Raw genomic sequence first — 22199 nt, 5'->3', positions numbered from 1 at the left:
TTTCCCTAAATTTGAATATTTTAAATCCTGAACCCAGTGGTAAAATAAATATCAGATGAATATTTACAGTTAACGTAACTGATGCTTTGTAAAAATTTAACTGTGATGCAGCTATTTTTTTCTGAATGATGCATAAAGTTTAATGAAAGCACTGAATAATATATGTAAGAGATAATATATAAAGTGTTCTTATTGAAACTGGAACAGCAACTAACTAATGTGAATAGATTATTCATTATAATTTCCACATGAAACAGCAATAACTGCAATTTAAACAACAGACCAGTAGATATATTATCAAACTTTGAAAGCAGTAGATCTGCTATGAATGTATAGAACAATAGTTTTAAAAACAACAGCTTGAGCACCATAGTCATTATTTATTAATATTGTACTTTGTGTTTTGAGGCTTAACATGCCTTTGGCTCCATATTTTCCACATCTGGATAGGTATTTGTCAGGGTAATGTTATTACACCATTATTGACTGGAAATGACAGTATCCACACCTTAGTGAACAGATGGTAGAAGAAATTTAGCTGGCAAGGGAGGAGAGACAGTGACATAAAGTTCCTGTACAGGGATATCAAGCCCAGCCTTACCTTTGGTGCTACTCCAGAGAAGTAGGCTACATGCCAGCACTGGGTTTCACTTTCTCCCTTCTCTCATCATTAGACAACACGAACATGACAACACAACACACTTACTTAAAGTAACTTGCAGTCAACAAATATACTTAAGACATAACTCTTAATACACCTACATGTATGTAATTGGAACCAGTGTGTCTTGCCATAAGATTGCCTATCCCAGATGTGGATAACATGTACTTGATGATGGAATCTATTGTTACTGAATGATGTAAAATTTTATATTATAATTATTCATGTTCAAGTTTCGCTTGTACAAGTTGATTATGAAATACTACCTCATAAGACCTATCAAGATCTTGAATAACTTCGGCAACGCCAGATGGAGTGTCATCAATATGGTACAATCTCTCCTTGCGCTGTCGGGAACCTAAACAGTTTTTTTCATTGTCAGTCTAAATAATATTTTCAGCCAATTATACATAATGTAAAATGGTGATTCTGTGACTTACTTAGTGCTGCAAATGTTGAACGAGATTTAGGTGTTCGATAATGCCAAAGTAAAAAGTTGCTGTGTGATGCTGCAAACACGTGGGATGAGTTCATAGCAGTCCAAAGAGGTTCAATATCTGTGTATTTTGCTGAAACCACAAAATAATGATTAGTGTGAAGAAGCCAGTCAGACTTACAGAAATATCTACTTTCAGACCATAAAGGTTTGTTTTCTCAATTTAAAAACTGAATCCCATCTATTTTACTGGGTTCCAGGGATGAACCCTAGAAAAAGAAATGCCATATATCTTGGACACTAGTGGCTTGGACGTCACAAGGTTAATATAACGACATGGAGGAACACCAAAAGTTTTGTGAGGTGATGGGCCATATGTAGTGTGCTTGTGCAACTGTACATACCAAATGCAACTGTAACTGTGTTTCTTGAAGTATGCCTGCTGGATAGAATATTTTATCATTTTTTCGGAGTGCATCCAAAACATTATTAGTCTTGAGAACTGCTGAAAGGTTTCCAGTCAAAATATCAACACAAGAGGTAAAATATCCAAGACACACTCACGAAAAAGATGGAACAACTGTAGCTGTTCATGACAGTTGAATTGCAACTGCCAGGGCAAGAGGATGTAATTCGTGCAAGAGAAGGCAGTATGTCTTGTGGCTGGCCAAAATCAAAATGCCATCTACAGTATTTCAGGCAGTGTGAGGGCGAGTGTGCGCCCCCCCCCCCCCCCCCCCCCTGAATATCCTGCACACCACCAACCACGAACAGGGGTCATTTGTGATAAGTCTGAGGAAATCAGTTCATGCCCTGGGATAACAACTGCACATGCTGAAAGCCATAGTGCCTGATGTCCTAACACCTATGCAGTTACAAATTGAAAATGGTGCATATCTTTCAGTCAGATGATTGTCCACATCATACATAGTTTGCTAACTTAATATTGAAAAATGCTGAAAACTATGCCAATCTGTTAGAACTAGACCATTTGTGATAAGGCCATATTTCATGTCTGCCTGGAATACCCGACTTTTTTTGTGTAACAAAAATAGATTTGATTTTGAATTTCATATATAATGAAAAAAGGGAATTAATGTGTTTTCATGGGACTAACTATGAAATCTTTCACAAGCTTTTTCCAACAATAATATGTATTTAGTGGATTATTACAACAATAGGAAATGACAACACTACATGTTTAGCAAGTTCTCACTCATTTTGTAGTTTAAACATCTCTCTCTCTCCCTCTCTCCCTCACACACACACACACACACACACACATGCAAACACATACAAATGAATAATTATGAAGCAACAGTGTGACTGGTTGCTCATGAGAGACTGCCAGTGGAGATGGCTGAGGTGTGAGAGAAGAAAGGGCAGAGGCAACTGGGAGGGGCAGGGTGAGAGATGGGTGGCAAAGAGGGAGCAGGTAAGTGGTGTGTGACAAAGTGTGAAAGGTGGCTCTGTCAGGTAGTGAAAAAATGAGAATTAATCATGAGGAAAAAAAATCACAAAATTCAGGAACTGGAACATGAAAAACAGAGACAGAGACAGAGAGAGAGAGAGGGGGAGAGAGAGAGAGAGAGAGAGAGAGAGAGTAGGGTGTAGGGTGGGCTGGGAGGGGTGAACGGGAAGTAAATTACTTAGGCTTCAAGGCTTTAATATCACCCTCAACCATCAAAAAGGATGCAAAGTCCATATGGTTGGAGGGCACAAGTGTTATATGGCAGCCACCTGATCTGGTGTCTGCATGAGTGCTATCCAGAAAACAACCTCCATTTTCATGTTGCAGGAGAAGGAGAAAAGACAGGGGAGGGGTTGGGGAGGGATGCAATCGTCACACTGTCTCATGCAGTAGGTCAGTGGTCACAGTGCTTAGAGAAGGTACAGCAAGAAAACCACATTTCTTTTAGGTTGCCCACAGCAGCCATTCAAAATGCATGTTGTGCTTGACAGTTTTATCAAATGAGAAATCCATTCAATAACAAAGAACACAGTCAGCTGGATGCCTACATCTAGTAACTTTTAGTATGTTAAAGAAATCTTGTTTACTGATTTTATGGAATGTGAAAGGACAGTCAATTCTGAATCCTACAATGAGATATCAAGAAAATTGAGAAAACCCAATCAAAATAAGTGACATGGACTCCTCTGACTGCTGGTACTGTGTCTCTGATACCTAGCAAACACAAGAATTGATGTGTCAGTTCAAAAGGAACATTTTTGAATGATCTTCCAACAGCTCAGACTTAGCCCTAGGTAACTATTCAAGCACATGAAAAAGTGGCTCAATGCCTAGTCTTCTGCATCCAACGAAGATCTTCAGGATACTGTCAAGGGCTGGCTGCAATCTCAGGTTGTAGAATTTTATGAAGAGGTAACTTATTGCCTCATTAAGACATAACATAAATACTTAAATCTGAATGGTGATCATGCAGAGAAGTAATATGAAGAGTAGTTTAAGATTTTTCTAATAAATTTGCTTTGACAATTCCAGTCTTTTATTCATATTCTAACAGAAGTCCTCATAAAACTGTGAAATAAAGTTCGTGTCATTACCAAAACAAAAGGGATAGCAAAGGAATTGGGCAGAAAATGAAAGGAGACTGTAAGGTGAGTGCAAGAGAGGGGTAAGAGTGCAGCTGAGGACAGGAATTAGCAGGGATTTAAGTGTCAAGAATTGTGATTTCCTCTGGTGCTCACAGAAAAGTGGGTCGCTCCCATCCTGGGGTTCAAGTCATGTGCCACTCTTTCTTTTCAGACTTCCCCAACCTATCACTCTCTCCTCCTTGAGGACAGAACTACTAATCCCAAAAGCTAAGAAGTGTATGTACTGTTGTATGTGTCAGATGGCAGTACTGAAATTTCGCCTCCAGAAGGCATGTAATGCCCAGCTGTTCTGTACCATATTTTTAATTTTATGAAAACGATAGCTGCTACTCACCAAATAGCGGAGATGCTCAGTCAGAGATAGGCACAACAAAAAGACTGTCACAAAATAAGCTTTTGGCCAAAAAGGCCTTTGTCAAAAATAGACGACAGATGCGCTCATGCACACGCGTGCCACCCCCCCCCCCCCCCACACACACACACACACGCGCACGTGCACACGCATGCATGCATCTCTCTCTCTCTCTCTCTCTCTCTCTCTCTCTCACACACACACACACACACACACACACACACACACAGTCTCTGGCAGATGAGGCCACACTACAAGCAGCAGCAGAGCATGATGGGAGAGGCAACTGGGTAGAGGTAAGGAGGAGGTTGTGGCAGGAAGGGGGAGGGATAGCAGGATAGGTGTGGGGGACGGTAAAGTGCTGCTGGGGAGCCTGCAGGGTCAAGGTGGAGAGAGGGAAGGGCAGCTAGGTCTCAGTGGAGTTGAGGGGTTAGACGGAGGGTGAGGGGGGTTTTTTTTTGGGGGAGGGGGGGGGAGGGGGTTGTGGAAAAGGAGAGAAGTAAAAAGACTGGATGCGTTGGTGGAATAGAGGGGTGTGTAGTGCTGGAGTGCGAACAGGGAAGGGGCTAGATGAGTGAGGACAATGACTAACTAAGGTTCAGGTTAGGGGGTTATGAGAACACAGGATATATTGCAGGGAGGGTTCCCATCTGCGCAGTTCAGAGAAGCTGGTGTGGGTGGAAAGGATTCATATGGCAATATGGCACAGGCTGTGAAGCAGTCATTGAAATGAAGAATGTCATGTTGGGCAGCATGCTCAGCAACAGAGTGATCTAGTTGTTCCTTGGCAACAGTTTGTCAGTGGCCATTCATGCGGACAGACCAGCTTATTGATTGTCATGCTCACATAGAATACAGCACATTGGTTGCAGCTTAACTTGTAGATCACACAATTGGTTTCACAGGTAGGCCTGCCTTTGATGGGATAGGTGATGTTTGTGACCAGACTGGAGTAGGTAGTGGTGGGAGGATGCATGGGACACATCTTGCATCTACGTCTATCACAGGAATATGAGCCATGAGGTAAGAGACTGGGAACAGGGGTTGTGTAGGGATGGACTAGTATATTGTGTAGGTTTGGTGGATTGCGGAATACCACTGTGGGATGGGTGGGAGGGATAGTGGGCAGAACATTTCTCATTTCAGGACATGGCGAAAGGTAGTCAAAACCCTGGCAGAGAATGTAATTAAATTGCTCCAGTCCTGGGTGGTACTGAGTTATGAGGAGAATGCTTTTCTGTGTCGAGGCAGTGAAACTTTGGGAGGTGGTGGGCAACTGCAATGATAAGACACGGGAGATTTGTTTTTGTACAAGTTTGTTATGATAATTAAGGCCTGTAAAGGCCTCAGTGAGACCCTTACTATATTTTGAGATGGACCACTTGTCATTGCATTTGTGGTGACCATGAGTGGCTAGGCTGTATGAAAGGGGCTTCTTGCTATGGAACAAGTGGCAGCTGTCAAAGTGGACCTATTGCTGGTGGTTAGTAGGTTTGATATGGGCTGAGGTACCTCTGTGTCTAAACAGTGAGACTTTGGGAGGTGGTGGGTGACTGGAAAGAGAAGGCATGGGAGATTTGTTTTTGTACAAGGTTGGGAGTATAAAATAAAGGCCCCAGAGAGCCCCTCAGTATGTTTCTGGAGGGACTGCTCATCACTGCATAGACCTAGTAATAGACTTAGATGCAAGACCTGTCCCATACATCCTCCCACCACCACTTACTCCACTCCAATCACAAACATCACCTGTCCCATCACAGGCAGGGCTACCTGTGAAACCAGTCGTGTGGTCTACAAATTAAGCTGCAACCATGGAGGTGCATTCTATGTGGACATGACAACCAACAAGCTGAAACTTCCTGGCAGATTAAAACTGTCTAGCGGATCGAGACCCGAACTCCGTACCTTTGCCTTTCGGGGGCAAGTGCTGTACCGACTGAGCTACTGAAGCACTTGCCTGCGAAAGTCAACAGTCTCGAGTTTGAGTCCCAGTCAGGCGCACAGTTTTAATCTGCCAGGAAGTTTCATATCAGTGCACACTCAGCTGCTGAGTGAAAATTTCATTCTGGAACCAACAATCTGTTTGTCTGCATGAATGGCCACTGACAAACTGTGGCCAAGAAACAACTAGACCAACCTGTTGCTGAGCACATTGCCAAACATGACATTCTTCACCTTAATGACCGCTTCAGAGCCTGTGCCATATGGATCCTTCTCACCAACACCAGCTTTTCTGAATTGTGCAAGTGGGGACCCTCCCTGCAATATGTCCTACATTCCTGTAACCCTCCTGGCTTCAACCTCTGTTAGTCATTGTCCTCCCCAGTCTAGCTCCTTCTCTGTTCCCACTCCAGCACTAAACAACCCTCCATTCCACCAACACATCCAGTTCTTTAACTTCCCTCCTTTTCTGCTACCTCTCCCCCACCAGTCTCTCCCCGCCCCTCTGCCTAACCTCCTAACAGCACCTAGGCCTAACTGCCCATCCCTCACTCCACCTCATCCCTGCATGCTCCCCAGCAATACTTCACTGTCCTCCACCCCTACCCTGCTATCCCTCCCCCTCCCTGCCCCAGCCTTCTCCTTACCTGTACCCAGTTGCCTCTGCCATCATGCACTGCTGATACTGCTGCTGCTCATAGTGCTCTATTTTTGACAAATGCCTTGTTGGCCAAAAGCTTATTCTGTGACAGTCTTTTTGTTGTGCCTATCTGCAACCCAGCATCTCCACCATATGTGAGTAGCAACTATCCTTTTCATAATGTTGTTACACTCCATCCTCGATTTTCCACTGATTGATATTTTTAATTTTATCATGTCTCTGTTACAATTGAGAAATTACATTTAAACAATTTTAATTGTTTATGTGACCTGCCTAGCTTTTATTCAGTTTGTTCAGCAACTGAATCACTTACTGTCAACAGGTGTACTTATAGCATTGCATAAAATAAGCCCGTATTGTCCTCCGTTGTCTATGTCATCAGCTCTTGTAGCAAGCACACAATGTTCACCTGAGGAAGCCACCCCGAGGAGCAGGCGCACATTTTTGTTATAGCACTGTGAACACAGACACCATATAAATAATCAAAACTGTCATAAAGGTTGAAATAAACACAAAAAAACCTATACATTGGTTTTATAAACTACTATGACATAATTATAATTACAAAAGATAGCTTAATACACGATCCCGTGAAAATATATTTAAAATGACCGTTCAAAAGCTATCAGCTTCAGAACTCTTTGTGTAGCTTGCACTTCTATCTTCCCCCTTTTTGTATGCTGTAGTAACCTATCATACTTTTGGTTTCATATATTAGATAAACATTCTTATGATGTCAATATGTATTTCATTTCCAGCAATATGATTCATCTTTGTAGGAAACTTAAAAGCAATACATACACTTTTTATCAGAAATATAATACCATTTACTGCATAAATAAATGTCTTACTTTAAAAGAATTAGAGTATTTAATTTTATATGCTTCTGAGACATATAGAAAAAATTTGACAGTTTACCTCATTGTTCTTTGTATCCCAAAATGTTACAATGGTTCCAGGTCGATCAGGTCGATTGTAGCAATAAACAACTGTATTCTGGAAATACGTCCACTTATAGTCAGGTCGTATGTTAGCGAAATATATGAAGGAGTCAACAGCTAAGGCAACTCTGAGAGAGCCACCTTCCCATACACAACTATTCACCTCATGGCCAGGAATTTTAAGTGTACGGAGGTGCTAGAAATGGGGAAAAATAGTTTAATTGAATGGCAGTCAATAATTAGCATAGAAAAGTATATATAAATACTACAGTTAAATGTTTTTGCATAAAGTGTATTACAGAATTTTAAAAAGGACTAGCACTGTTTCGTAAAAATAAAATTATTATAAAATGCATGGAAATGTGCACTGATGTCACTGAAAACCGTATGAACCAAATAATTTCTAGCTTAAAATACAGGTTGCGGTCCATACTGACACATCCTTGGGCAATGTATGGCACACAGATGTGTGTTTACTGTGTGCCTTGGCACATAGAGATGACAACCAACAAACATGTAGAATACCTGAGTGGCGCAGAAGACAAATATCCCATTAGGGTTGTCCACAACCAGTTATAGTAAAAGTTCAAGCCTATCTCTTCTTCTGTTTTCCTTCCTCCACTGGTATATCTCAATTTTTTTTATTTTGTTAGTTACTGTCTCCTTTCTACTCTATACATTACATTCTATTTTTCTTCCCATATGGCATTTTCTTCTCCCCTTCTACATCCAGTCTTATTTCTCAGTTTGGTTATTCTTGGATCTAAATCCAAGTGGCTGCAAGTTGGTCCAGAAGGTGGAAGTTTGTAACTCTGCACAGTAGATGAAAATAGATGTAATGTGCCTTCCTGATGACGGGTTTGGGTCCTGAGGTGCCTCAGGTAAGTGCATTTCTTCCCTGCGTTATACCCTCCTTAAATTGGCAATATTTGTGAATGGCACTCGTCACCATCCTGATAGACTTTGGGTCTTCTTTCAGTCTGCAAACATACAGGTTGGTAAGGGTCACCACAAGTCTGGCCACTCCATAAAACACAGACATGACATTACAGTCTGTGGCCAATCATTCTTTCCAACCACCTGGCACAAGAATCCTATTCTCACGTTAAGGTTGCTGGTGGTCCAGTCACAGGTATGATGTTTTGGCTCTTGAACTCTTCACCAAGTTAGGTTTGGAGGCATATGATTTGACCATCCAGGTATGGTGTTCCCTACAACACATGCACTTTTGGGGCCCTGTACGGAAATACATCACCATCTTTGATGGGCAGACAACTTATGTCCAAGACTATGAAGCCCATATTATGTTCCAAAATTTTGATCCCCTTTGCCTTGAGGGAGAAATTACATTTGAAACTACAAAGGTTGCAGGATGAAAATGCCCTTACACCAATCACCAATAGTTTGTTGGCCACATACATTGTGCAGGTCACAAAATTGGGCAGTTCCTTTGCATTGATCATGATTTTAAACCCATGATAAATGCCCAAACAGTTGCAGATCAATACTTGATATCCAGGGTGGAGGACATCATGGCAAAGCTGGCTGGGGCAAGATTTTTGCAAAGATAGATGTTTGGGAAGTTTATCTTCAGTTGCCCTTTGATGACTGGCAAAACACATCCCGATGATTAATACACCCTTTGGCTTAGTTTAGAACATCATTTGTCCTTCATGATTTCTAGTGCCCTGGGCACCTTCCAACACTACTTGGAGCAATTGACAAACAGCATCGCAGGAATGGCCAAATATCTGGATGATATTATTGCCATGCAGAAAGCCCTAACGGATCTGTTGTACAATTTGGAGAAGCTCTTTCGGGTCCTTGAAAACACTGACTTAAAGTTTACCAAGGACAATTTTTTTCCCTACCAGTGGAATACTTAGGCACAATTTTTAGTGCTGTAGGCATCTGACGTATGCTGAAGCATGCTGAGGCCATCCAAAATCTTCTTTATCTCACTGATGTGAAGCAGTTGAAGTAAGTTGTTGGCAAATTGAATTATTATTACAGAAAATGTATTCCTCACACAGCAGCCATTGCACCATCTGTTACACAAGAATGTAAAGTAGATCTGGTTGCCCAGAAGCCAACAGGTGTTTCATGACCTGAAACAGCCACTGTTGAAGCCCACCTGCTCAATCATGTATGATCCTCAGAAGTGGCTGCAGATGTATCAGATTATGGGCTGAGAGCAGTCATCTCTCATAAGGTCAATGACGTGTAGTGTCTCTTCACTTCCGCTTCCAAGACGCTAACAGCTCAATGTAATTATAACCAACTATGACTAAGGCCAACGTCTTCTCTTGTTAACTGATCATAAGCCATTATTATCTTTCTCTTACACATGGGTTCTAGCATATCTCAAAGGATGGCATGCAGCTTTCGAAGGTGGGCCACGTTCCTTATATATATACTGATATGATGTTCAGTACTGTACTATCACTCAACATTTAAACGCTGATGTTCTCTTTCATCTTTCAGAAGGACAGAACATATCCTTTTATACAGTACCAGAAGTTGGTTAACACTGATGTTAACTACATAGTGGCAGTGGTTCATTTCCTCATCCATCCCTAAGCTGGTTCCTGCCATTCCAGTACTGCAGGAGGTCTCACATTAGGCTGCCACATGTTGGCCACTACATAAGAAGTTCATCTACCTAGTGATAACAGTGTCATGAGCCCATGGTCTTCAAAGCTAAAGGTGTTCCCCTTTTCTAGCATGTTAATGGCAACAAACAGGTCATCATCCCCTGAAACCTTCACTGTCAAGTTCTCAACTCATCCATTAAGGATGAAGAGGATGGCCCGAAAATATGTATAATGGAGGGACATTGATAGGGACATCAAATGCACTCTTGCTGACTAACAGTCTTGCCAATGCCACTAGGAGGCCCCACCAAGGAGATATTTCCAGTAGCCTCTGCCTACACAGTCGTGTTTGCGACTATATCTGAATACTGTGGATCTATTTTTAGGAGCTCAATGGTTTATTTTGATCAAAGCAGCAAATTTCCATATATTTCTTGTATGAGGCCCATTACTTCTTCCCAAACTTTACTAGTAATGTCATGCATCTTTTCGATTGAAAAGTTGCTGACCAGTCTGGTCACACATATCAGGCCTCAATTTTGTTCACAAGACATGAGGCAATTCTGTAAGTTGAATGGCATGCAACATGATCAAATGGTAGCCATTCATTTGGAACCTGATTGCTTTGCTGAGCATTTTGTTCAGACTTTCAAGACAAAACAGCCAAGCTACAGCAGCCTTGGAATGGAACAGGCAACATTCCGTGCAACGAGTATTTAAGTATTCGCACCACACCTAGCCAGCTAGTTCCAGCTGTGGGCTGTCCCAGATGCTCTCAACCCTGTACATTCAACAAGCAGCCAAACTGACTACAAGTGTGAAGCCATCACTCTCACCACTGAACAGTGCCTCATTGGACTCGGCCAATAATGGACAGTAAACTTTCATGTGGACTTATTTTCTCTGTGAGGAACTTCCCAGTTGGACTTGGTCTCAATAAGATACTTTCTAGCTGTTCTAGTATGTCAGTGATTAATTAACTGCTCATTCAAGCACAACAGAACTTTTGTTTCTTTGTTTCAACTCTGAGAAGATTCATTCCGAACTAACTGCTGTATTCTGATTAACTCTATGCTCAGTGATTTAAATAAGTTAGTTTGTATTTGGCTACCTGGGAACACCTGTTAACATGTGTTGTTCCACTTTAGTGACAAGGAGCTGCTGTTTACGATTTCACTGTGGATTACCATCATGTCTGATATAGTGGATTTTAACTATCTATAAATCCATGACATTGACCAATCATGGCTGCCATTTCATCACATGTATTTGGAAGTAAGCTACTAACAGACTGCTCCTTTATCTGAAGAAATACTGTATATCTTCCATTTCTTGTATGACAAAGACCCTTTCACATTGACGGTTCAGTTTCTAGCATATAACAGTTCCTCCATTACCTCATCATTCCAATTAATGAGCCAAACATAAGCTAGCAGCTTTGTTCTTCTACATAAAGGAGCATCTAATCAACTTCTCATGATACTGTGACATTACTCAATGTAACTGATCTCACCTAGCAACATGTTCAGTTTCTAACATTATACTGACAATTTCTTTAATTGTGTTAATACAAGTGTTTGCTCAAAAGTAAGTGATTTGTCAACCATGACAAACAGATGCTACACACCAATTGCAAACAGTCTTTCCTGAAGTTTCTGGTAAACAATAGGTGAACAAAGTGATACAGAGCTTTGTTGTTGAGTTCAAATTTTATGAAAATCATAAACAATCATTCAACAGAAAACTTATGTGAAATTTCAATTTTTTCATGACACTATTTCTTTAAACACTACCTGTAAATACTCAGCCTATTTCTGAGATGCTATTTTTTTAACAGCATCAAATGACTACCTTTTAAAGAGGCTTAAGAGACTGGAAAATATCCTGAAGAGTAAGACTGAAGTTATTAGACTTTAGCAGAATTGTAAAAAAGTTTACTCAAGCTAATGCTGCATGTGTTTGAAAATTCTACATATTTTTTATAATTATTCTTTCTTTCAAGAACAAGTCTGAAGAGGTGTGTGTGAACCACTGTAAATGCAGTTTTGTTTGCTGGTGGTAGAAGGCTGGAACAGAAACAAGTTTAAGAATGTCTATATTACAAAGCACTAGATAACGATTAGTTCTCATGATGTTTCGCAGCTCTTACGGTTACTGAAGTTAATAAATCCATCAAGAAGGCTACAAGAGTTTTTTATGTTGGCAAGAGCAGATAAGCAGTTGTTAGCATCCTATTCAGACAATGAATGGACATCATGCAACTCCACCAAATATATTGGTGAAATTTGCAGAACTATCGACAAGTGTCATTACACTAAAGTAAGTCCAGCGAGGGTGCTGCAAGGAAAACACAGTGTCTCAACCCAATCAGTTATGTGAGACCAACTAACCAGCCTATTAAATCCTGACTGGCCTTGAGATAAATCTCATTCTCTGTAAGTCTGCCAATGTCATGTTCTTATCTTAACTGATGCTTGTCTAGATGACTTTGAAAATGACATTATTCCACCTGGCTGTGTTTTAAAATATCTTATTTGCACTACTAGTTTTGGGCACTGTCCATTCTCATGTGCATCATTTTAATCTTGGTGTACTAAGAATGGACAGTGTCCAGAACTAGTCACACAAATAAAATGTTTTAAAACACAGCCTCCTGGAATATCATCATTTTTCAAATTTATTGAGTCTGAGGGGTCCACCAAGAAGAAAGTGATCCGTAGATGAAGACAATATACAAGGGTTGAATGAAAAGTAATGCCTCCACCTTCATTAATTGGGTTTGGATGGGAATATTCTAATAAATCAAATGCAGAAATAATCCTTAGAATGTGATCTTTAATTACCAACATTCACTTTTCCGCATAATCACCAGCCAATTGGATATATTTCTGCCAACGCTGAACAAGTTTTCTGAAGCCGTTACAGAAGAAGTTGATGCTGTTCCTGTAACCACAATCCCACAGTTACCTCTACCTCTTCATCAGAAGCATAATGATGTCCCCGCAGATCATCTTTCATTATCGGGAACAGATGGAATTCAGACGGTGCTAAATCTGGACTGTATGGAGGATGCCGTATGGTGGTGAGATTCAGTCTCTGAAGCTCTGCTGTGGTGGCACGTGAAGTGTGTGGTTTGGCATTGTCATGCTGGAAACATTTCCCTTTTCCTTTCGGACCTTTGTTAGCCATCATTTCAGAGTTTGCAGCATTGTGATGTAACACTCTGAATTTATTGTTGTTCCACGATCAAGGAAATCAACATGGATAACACCATCCGTGCCCCAGAACACTGTGGCAATTTTTCCAACTGAAGGCTGCATCTTGAATTTCTATCTCTGGGGCGAGTCTTTGTGTCGATATTGCATAGACCCACATTTCATCTCCGGGTCGTCATGGTGTACCCATGTTTTGTCTCCTAACACAATTGAATGGAGAAAGGCGTCACCTTCATTCTTGTAACATGAAAGGAGTTCCTGACAAATTTAAAGTCTGTGCACTTTCATTTCAGGAGTCAGCATCTGGGGTACCCATCGTGCACAGATCTTGCGATAGCCAAGCAAATCAATAATATGACCCAAACATTCTTGTGAAATGCCAATTGTGCTTGTAATTTCTCTCTGAGTGATACGGTGATCATCCTGAATCAATGTCACCATTTTACTTGTGAAACTTGGTGGATGCTGTCACAGGATGTCCAATTCTTTGTTTGTCATGCAGGTTTGATGTTCCCACCTCAACATCTATAAACTTACTCGTCCAACAATGCACAGTACTCACATCAACACAATCACCATAAACTGCTTTCATTCTGATGAATCTCCTTTGGGGTGACACTTTCTGCTGTCAAGAATTCAATGACTGCACATTGCTTAAATCATATTGACCAACTGTCTGCGCAGAGGTCCATACTTTACACTGTAACAACACAACCGTTCAATGCTAAGGCTTCCTGCCAACTGGAGCTGCAGAGAAGAGGCTATGGAACAAGCCAGCACCTGCCGCATACCAATTCTGCCAACTGTTGAAGAGTTATGAAGATGGAGACATTACTTTTCAGTCAATCCTCGTATTTATGGATTCTGCCGGATAATGTCCTTACTGTTGTGTAAGTCAGCTACAGCTGTGTGTGAGATTCCTAGAGTGAAGTTAAACTTTATCAGCTATACCATGGTATTCTTTTTCATCCACATGAACTAACTAACTACTGCAGTGACTTCCAGCACTGTCTATTAGTATTGTCACACATGTGTTACTATATGGAAACTTGCCAGTATTCAGTTTAACCAGCACGTACGGTGAATTAGATAAGCAAATTCTGCGTATTTTCTTGTGACTCAGGACAATTATTTTATCTTATTGTGAACTTATTGACTTTTGTTTCATGTTGCAATGTACTTATGCAAATGTGATAAATAACTGTTGCCACAGAAGACTGTGTCACAAAAATTTAGTTCCTATTTCATGGTCACAGAAAAATTATTAGAAAAGTTTAAACTGATTGTAAATCGCACTCTGGAAAATTCTGTGCAAAGTAAGCGGATTAAGGACAGAAAGGACCCACTGTGGTTTAGCAACAAAATTTCAGAAAATGCTCAGAAAAATAGATTGTTGCACTATTAGTTCAAAAACGAATGCACTCTTGGTTCAGAAACGAATGCAGAAATGTCATAGGCAAAGGCAGAAATTTGTGTGGCTATAAAAAGATCAATAAGGAAAGTATACTATAGTTTTCATAGTCATACATTAGTGAAAGATCTTTTTAAGAATCCTTGAAAATTCTGTTTCTACATAAAATTGCTAAGCTGCTCACAGTAGAAGAAAAGCTGAAATTACAATTTTGTTTTTAAAGGTCCACACAGTCATATCATCATTTAACCACCACACAAACTCCCAGACATCAATGGATGGCATCGAAATAGACATCCCAGACATTGAAAAGCAACTGAAAGAATTGAAAACAAATTAGTCACCAGGTCTGGATGGAACCCCAATGTGTTTTTACAGAGAGCACTCTTTAGTATTGGCCACTTCCACAGCTTGACTTTTATTACAAATATCTCAGCCAGTGAAAGCTACTGCAAAAGAGTGCAGGTCACTCTCATATATAAGAAAGTTAAAAGAATTGACCCATAAAATTACTGACCAATATCCTTAACATCACTTTGAAGAAAAATTCTTGAATATGTTTAAAGGTCAAATATAACAAAATTTTCTTGAGAGAGAAAAGCATTGGACACAGGTCAGAACAGGTCTAGAAAGCATTGCTTATGTGAAAATTAGCCTGCCATTTTCTTGCACAATATCGTGTGAAACTTGAGTGAAGGGCAACAGGCAGATTCCATATTCCTAGATTTGTGGAAGGCATTTGACACAGTGGCCTACTGCAGACTACAAGCATATGGAATAGGTCATCAGATATGTGAGTGACTTTTTAAATAATAAAACTCAACACATTATCCTGACCAGTGAGTGTTCATTGGAAGCAAAGATATCATTGGGAGTGCCCTATGGAACAGGTCCACTCTTGTTCTCCATATACGACCAATGATCTGACAGATAGCATAAGCAGGGATCTGTGACCATTCACTAATGAGGCTGTAGTGTACAAGAAAGTGTCATCTTTGTGTGACTGTAGGAGAATACCACATAACTTGGACAAAGTTTCTTTTTGGTGTAATGACTGACACTTTGCTCTAACTGTGGATGAATATAAGTTAACACAGATGAGTAGGAAAAACAATCCTGTAATGTTAAAATACAGTACTAGAGGTGTGCTGCTTGTCACAGTCAATTCAATTAAATATCTAGGCATAATATTTCAAAATGACATAAAATGGAGCAAGCACAGAAGGTCATTTTCAGGGAAGGCGAATGGTCAACTTCAGTTTGGTGAGAGAATTCTAGTAATATGTAGCTCATTTATTAAGGAGATGACAAAGAGAAAAATTGTGATTGATTCAATAATTAAGGAGGGTTATAGGGCTAAACGGTGAGGTTATCAGTCCTGCGATTCCAAAGTTATTTGCAGAAGACAGAGAGGATTCACTAAAAGTGGATGGACCCAGCCAGAGGAGTCAAATTATAAAACACCAGTATAAGGCATAAAAGGGTAGCCCAAAACTAAAAACTGGAAAAACAAAGGGATAAAAGAGAGGTCTTTGCAAGGGGGACTGATCGTGGGTCTCAGACCGAGAAAACATGAAGAGGGGGCTCCAATCAGAACCACTCTGCCACTACTCCAAGAGTAAAGCAAAACCTTATATCTGAAAATAATAAACACTTCCACAGAGGAAATTTAGGACCAGTTCAACCCTCCATGAATCGTCCGCTAATATTAAAATTAAGGAATCTAGAAAACTATACATATTAAGAGGAGCCAAAAGAAGGGAACATTCCACCAATATATGGGATACCATCAGTCTGGCTCCACAAACACATTGTGGGTGTGGTTTGGTACACAAGAGAAAACACTGAGTGAGTCTGGTATGACCAATGTGTAGACAGCATAAGGCAGTGGACTCCTTCTGGGATGAGTGGAAGGGAGAGCGCCAAACTGCAGAAGACTCCTTGATTGTGCGGAGTTTATTACTCAGAGCAGTAGCACATCAGATTTCATTCCACTTTTGGGCAAAGAGAGATTTGACATAGATTTGCATATCCACTGCTAGAACCATGAAAGGGAATTGGGGGGGGAGGGGGGGGGGGAGGTAAGTATTTGTTGCTCTAGGCAGTTCATTCCCTGGGTTGCCCACATGACTTGGCACCCAGAGGGCAGCCAAGGGCGGAGAGTAGATCATGGATATCAGAGACCAAAGGGTGACAAGAGTAGCATCAGTCGATACCTTGCAGGCTACTCATGAGTTGGTACATATTAAAACACTGTGGAGGGAGGCCTGAGTAACAAAAAGGAGGGCCCTGTGGATGGCTTGCAGCTCTGCAATGGACACACTACATGATCCTGGCAATAAATGGTGTTATAAGCCAGCAGGTGATGTGAAAGCATAGCCTGCCTTATCTATCATCTTATAACCATCAGTGTAGAAGATGGTGACACCCTGGAACTCTACAAGTATGTAACATACAAGATGCTGTAAGATCATAGGGGTGACAGAGACCTCAGGACGCTAAGAAAAATTATGCAGTCTATTCTTGGATACTGCTTGAGTATTTGGGACTCCCACCAGGTCGGATTCAAGGAAGACATCAAAGAAATTCACAGGAATTCTGGTAGACTATTACTGATAGGATTGATCAACAAGTGAGTATTACATAAATGCTTCACGAACTCAAATGGAAATTCCTGAAGAAAAGATGACATTCCTTTTGCAAAACACAATTGAGAAAGTTTAGAGAATTGGCTTTTGCAGTGTGATTCTACCACCACCAATGGACATCTCACAAAAAGAACTTGAAGACAAGATATGAGAAATCAGGGATCATTCAGATGCATATAGAAAATGAGGTTTCATTTGCTCCACTTGTGATTGGAACAGGAAAGGGAATGACTACCAATTTACAAAATAACCTTCAACATGTACAATATAGTGGCTTGCAGAATATGTATGTAGATGTAGATCAGTGGTTCTCAAAGTAGTCGGTACTGCTCTCCGGGTGGTAAGCGGGATCCAATGGGCGGTCACAGTATTTTGAGCTACTGTGGGAGACATAGCTCTGTCTGACCAAGTCCTATGGAGATGATCCAAATATCGGCATTGCTTCAGGTTTGTGCCACTGGTTGGTGCTGAAATCCATTGCGAATTGTCAAAAGAATGAATAGCATCCACTGTGAACTTGATATACTATTTGTATCTTAAAAGAAAATTATGTTGCTTATGCAGACTCAGTTGAACTGGTAGCATATTTAGCCTAAATTTCATACTATAGTCAAATTGCAGAAAAATAATGTTTCATTAACTTTTCTATCAAGCTCATTTAACATGCAGCTTCTAGTAGCCTGCTGAGGGTGCAGGATATATTTTTAAAGTTATTAAGAAGTGGGAGTCAAATGTAAATGTTGACAAATGTTAATAATCGTAAGTCATAATTGTAGGACTATAGAGATAGATATTTGATGGAGGTTATTTCTCAATGACATTTATTTCAAAATATTTCAGAAAAGAAATGGCAGGTCCAAAGAAAAAAATGCAGACAACGTAACTTATAGTACCTGAAATATTGGTGTATACCAATGCCTGCAAAACAGCAGCTATGAATGTGCCTAATAGGTGAAAGATTCTTCTCTAATTAGTCCATGAGGTCTTGCAAAACAGCTAAACATCTGTGAAAGGCAGATCCTGACAAGGTGAACATAGATTTAAGCTTTTTAGTCCCTGCAAAATAAATTTGAGAAGCAAACATGTTTCACAATATAGTGGCTTGCAGAATATGTATGTAGATGTAGATCAGTGGTTCTCAAAGTAGTCGGTACTGCTCTCCGGGTGGTAAGCGGGATCCAATGGGCGGTCACAGTATTTTGAGCTACTGTGGGAGACATAGCTCTGTCTGACCAAGTCCTATGGAGATGATCCAAATATCGGCATTGCTTCAGGTTTGTGCCACTGGTTGGTGCTGAAATCCATTGCGAATTGTCAAAAGAATGAATAGCATCCACTGTGAACTTGATATGCTATTTGTATCTTAAAAGAAAATTATGTTGCTTATGCAGACTCAGTTGAACTGGTAGCATATTTAGCCTAAATTTCATACTATAGTCAAATTGCAGAAAAATAATGTTTCATTAACTTTTCTATCAAGCTCATTTAACATGCAGCTTCTAGTAGCCTGCTGAGGGTGCAGGATATATTTTTAAAGTTATTAAGAAGTGGGAGTCAAATGTAAATGTTGACAAATGTTAATAATCGTAAGTCATAATTGTAGGACTATAGAGATAGATATTTGATGGAGGTTATTTCTCAATGACATTTATTTCAAAATATTTCAGAAAAGAAATGGCAGGTCCAAAGAAAAAAATGCAGACAACGTAACTTATAGTACCTGAAATATTGGTGTATACCAATGCCTGCAAAACAGCAGCTATGAATGTGCCTAATAGGTGAAAGATTCTTCTCTAATTAGTCCATGAGGTCTTGCAAAACAGCTAAACATCTGTGAAAGGCAGATCCTGACAAGGTGAACATAGATTTAAGCTTTTTAGTCCCTGCAAAATAAATTTGAGAAGCAAACATGTTTCACAATGGCCCACAACAAAGTACCGGCACTCTCTTGCACTATACAACATTTCATTGTTGCTAGCTAAATATGGACAAAAACATACAACAGGTGAGGGACTCATCCTACCAGCTGTTAGTTAGGTTCTGTGAACTGTTTTACATAACTCACCACACGGCATAAGTGAGACTATTCCACTGAGTAACAGTTCTGTGCAAAGGCAAATAGATGAAGTGGATGATAATGTGGAAGACACAATATGCTCTGTCCTTAGAATGATAGATTTTGCATAACAACCTGATGAGTCAATTGTACCAGAGAGCGAATCTTTACTTTTAGTTTTACATATGTTTCTTAAAGATGAAAGACTCGTTCAGAGTTATTATTTGCACGGCTACTAAACACACACACTAAGAGAGAATCAATAAATGGTGTTGTTGAACAACTCTTCAGAAAAAAGTAAATCCCTCATAGGAATATACTTTCTTGTGTATCCGACAGTGCCTCGTCATTGGTACGTCTCTACAATGAGTTTATTGCCTACTTGATGAAAGCTGTCACAGGTATGTTTAGAATTTACTGTGTCATTCATCACCAACATTTAGTAGAAAAAATCTAAGGGGCTGCTTACACAACTTGCTTCCAACTGTCATCACTGCGATGGCAAAATTAAATCCCTAGCTGTCAGTAATGGACCTTTTCAGATGTTCTGTGGATGATGAAAATTTTGAATGTCTGCTTTTTCATACAGAAGTTTAATGGCTGTCAAAAGGCAGCTGTATTAAAAGGTTTTATGACCTCTTTGATATTGCTGTGGAGCTTTTCTGAAAGATGCTGTTTTTTGCACAGAGAAGAACTAAAAATGATCAGACATGATGTTGCTTACCTGTCAGAACTATTTCCAAAACTTGATGAAATTAATGTCCATTTGCAAGGTAACTTTATCAAAGCCAAATCTGTGAGTTCAACATTTGTTTCAAAGATGGTTTTTCAAGAGGAACCTAGGCTGTGGAGAGTTATACTGATTTCCAAGCCTCTAAGGCTTAGGTGAAATGCAAATGATCTGCATGTTTACTGTATTATATGAGAGTTCTGGATGACAGAACAATTTAATTATCTGATTTTGATGGAAATTCCAGTCTGGGTGATAAATCCATTTTCAGATATTAGGAAAGTGGGAGTTTTGGAGGAAAGAAATAATGGAGTTAGAAACTGATATTAACTTAAAACTAAAATTTCAGAAGTCTTATCAGGATTTTTGGTTGCAGAAACCCATCCCTTGTAAGTATCCTACAGTGTGGAGAAAGATTAAGGCCCTCCTCCATCCATTCCCTCACCATATCACATAGAACATGGTTTTAGTGTGGTGGTGTGACTATTTTCAATGCAAAGAAATAGCGTTCAGATAACTCAATGGGCAGATCTGAGGCTCTTATTAACTGATATCTCTTCATCAAGTCCATACATCCCATTATGCTTTTTATGAATGTCAGTTCAGAACATTTCAATGCAAAGTCATTGTTCAGTTATAAAGCTAATCTCATTACTTAATTTAAAATAAATTTCAATATTTGTTTTACAGTAACATGAGCCATTTTTCCGTATTTAGACTTTAAAAATTAGTAATTGATAATTTAGGGTGGCACAGAGGATCTAGGATGATTAAGTGGGGCACTGAGGAGGAGTGCATTTAGCTAATTGAGCAGCAGTCTGAAAAAGTTTGGGAACCATTGATGTAGATGATAATGGCTAGGCCTACAATACATATGGGGTTATCCCAGACAGTCTTGGTATTTTAGGACTCTGTAGGATAGTGTTTTGGGTTGCAAAAATGTCCAAGGTTTGAGGATTTTATGATTGGGGAGAATTTTTAAAAAAATTTTGACCTATATGTTCAACATTGCACTTTTAAACCACAGTTTTTCACTTAGTCATTTGGACACACAAGAGGAACAATGTTTCTATGTTGTTTTTGTATACGACATAACCCGTCTATAAGTTTTTGATCATTTTATCTCTAGTCATTTTTTGTCTCATCATTTAGAAATGTACAAAAGTAAATATGTGCTTAATGTCAACTTGCAACAGGAATACAAATATTTTTAATTGTGTAAGGAGAGTAACAATGAACATGTTTGTTGTGCACTATACACTAGAGAATCTTCTATTGCACACACATGAAAGGGTGTTATTAAAGACCATGTGAAAACAGTTAAACATAGAAATGCTATTAATGCTGCTGTTTCAACAAACATAATAGTTTTTTTAAAGCCAAAGATGGAAATAACAGTGCTGCTAAAGAGGTTACTCTTTCATACTGCACTGCTAGACACAAACTCAGTTCCAAAACATCAGACTTCACATCTAAACTGGTTAAAAAGTTATGCCCTTAAATTTTCATCTGTTACAACCAATACCGAGATGACTATTGTGTTGTCAATTTTATGATGTAACTAAAACAAACAAACCATTTCCGAAAAAAAAAGTTATGTCTGTTGAAACATACAATCAAATAAATAAAGTTTACTGTCAGTAAACTGTTATGACTTCAAAGTAATTTCAAAAGTATGATCTAGGGTGCACCCAAAATATATGGTAAGCGTAATAAATATAGAACCACCAATAGATGGAAAACTGCCAGCCTTACCTATGTGCTCTTTCTTTATTCTTGATTTTTAATTATTCATTGTAATTTATAGTGGCACAATATGTAACAGTCAAACACATGCTGGTGTTTACTAAGTCCATTACTCCTATATGTGGCTGTACATTTGCATTTTTAAAAATGTGAGACAAGGCAAACAGTTAGAGATGGGTAAAGGGTTATTG

General features: G+C 39.6%; 1 protein-coding gene across 2 annotated transcripts in view; it reads right to left on the bottom strand.

Annotated features, from left to right (window-relative positions):
* The window catches only part of LOC124624779 (WD repeat-containing protein 35), a 199388-nt gene that overhangs the window by 77183 nt on the left and 100006 nt on the right, over positions 1-22199 (bottom strand). For both annotated transcript variants that reach the window (XM_047149129.1, XM_047149130.1), the window contains exons 8-11: positions 7586-7804; positions 6981-7122; positions 1102-1230; positions 928-1019 (exon numbers count right to left, since the gene is read on the bottom strand). In XM_047149129.1, the coding sequence (XP_047005085.1) occupies positions 928-1019; positions 1102-1230; positions 6981-7122; positions 7586-7804 (582 nt within the window). The remainder of the gene's footprint in view (positions 1-927; positions 1020-1101; positions 1231-6980; positions 7123-7585; positions 7805-22199) is intronic.

Source organism: Schistocerca americana, chromosome 1 (assembly GCF_021461395.2).
Source record: "Schistocerca americana isolate TAMUIC-IGC-003095 chromosome 1, iqSchAmer2.1, whole genome shotgun sequence".
NCBI lineage: Eukaryota > Metazoa > Arthropoda > Insecta > Orthoptera > Acrididae > Schistocerca > Schistocerca americana.
The sequence above is the reverse complement of the archived record's forward strand: the minus strand, read 5'-3'. Positions and strand labels throughout refer to the sequence as shown.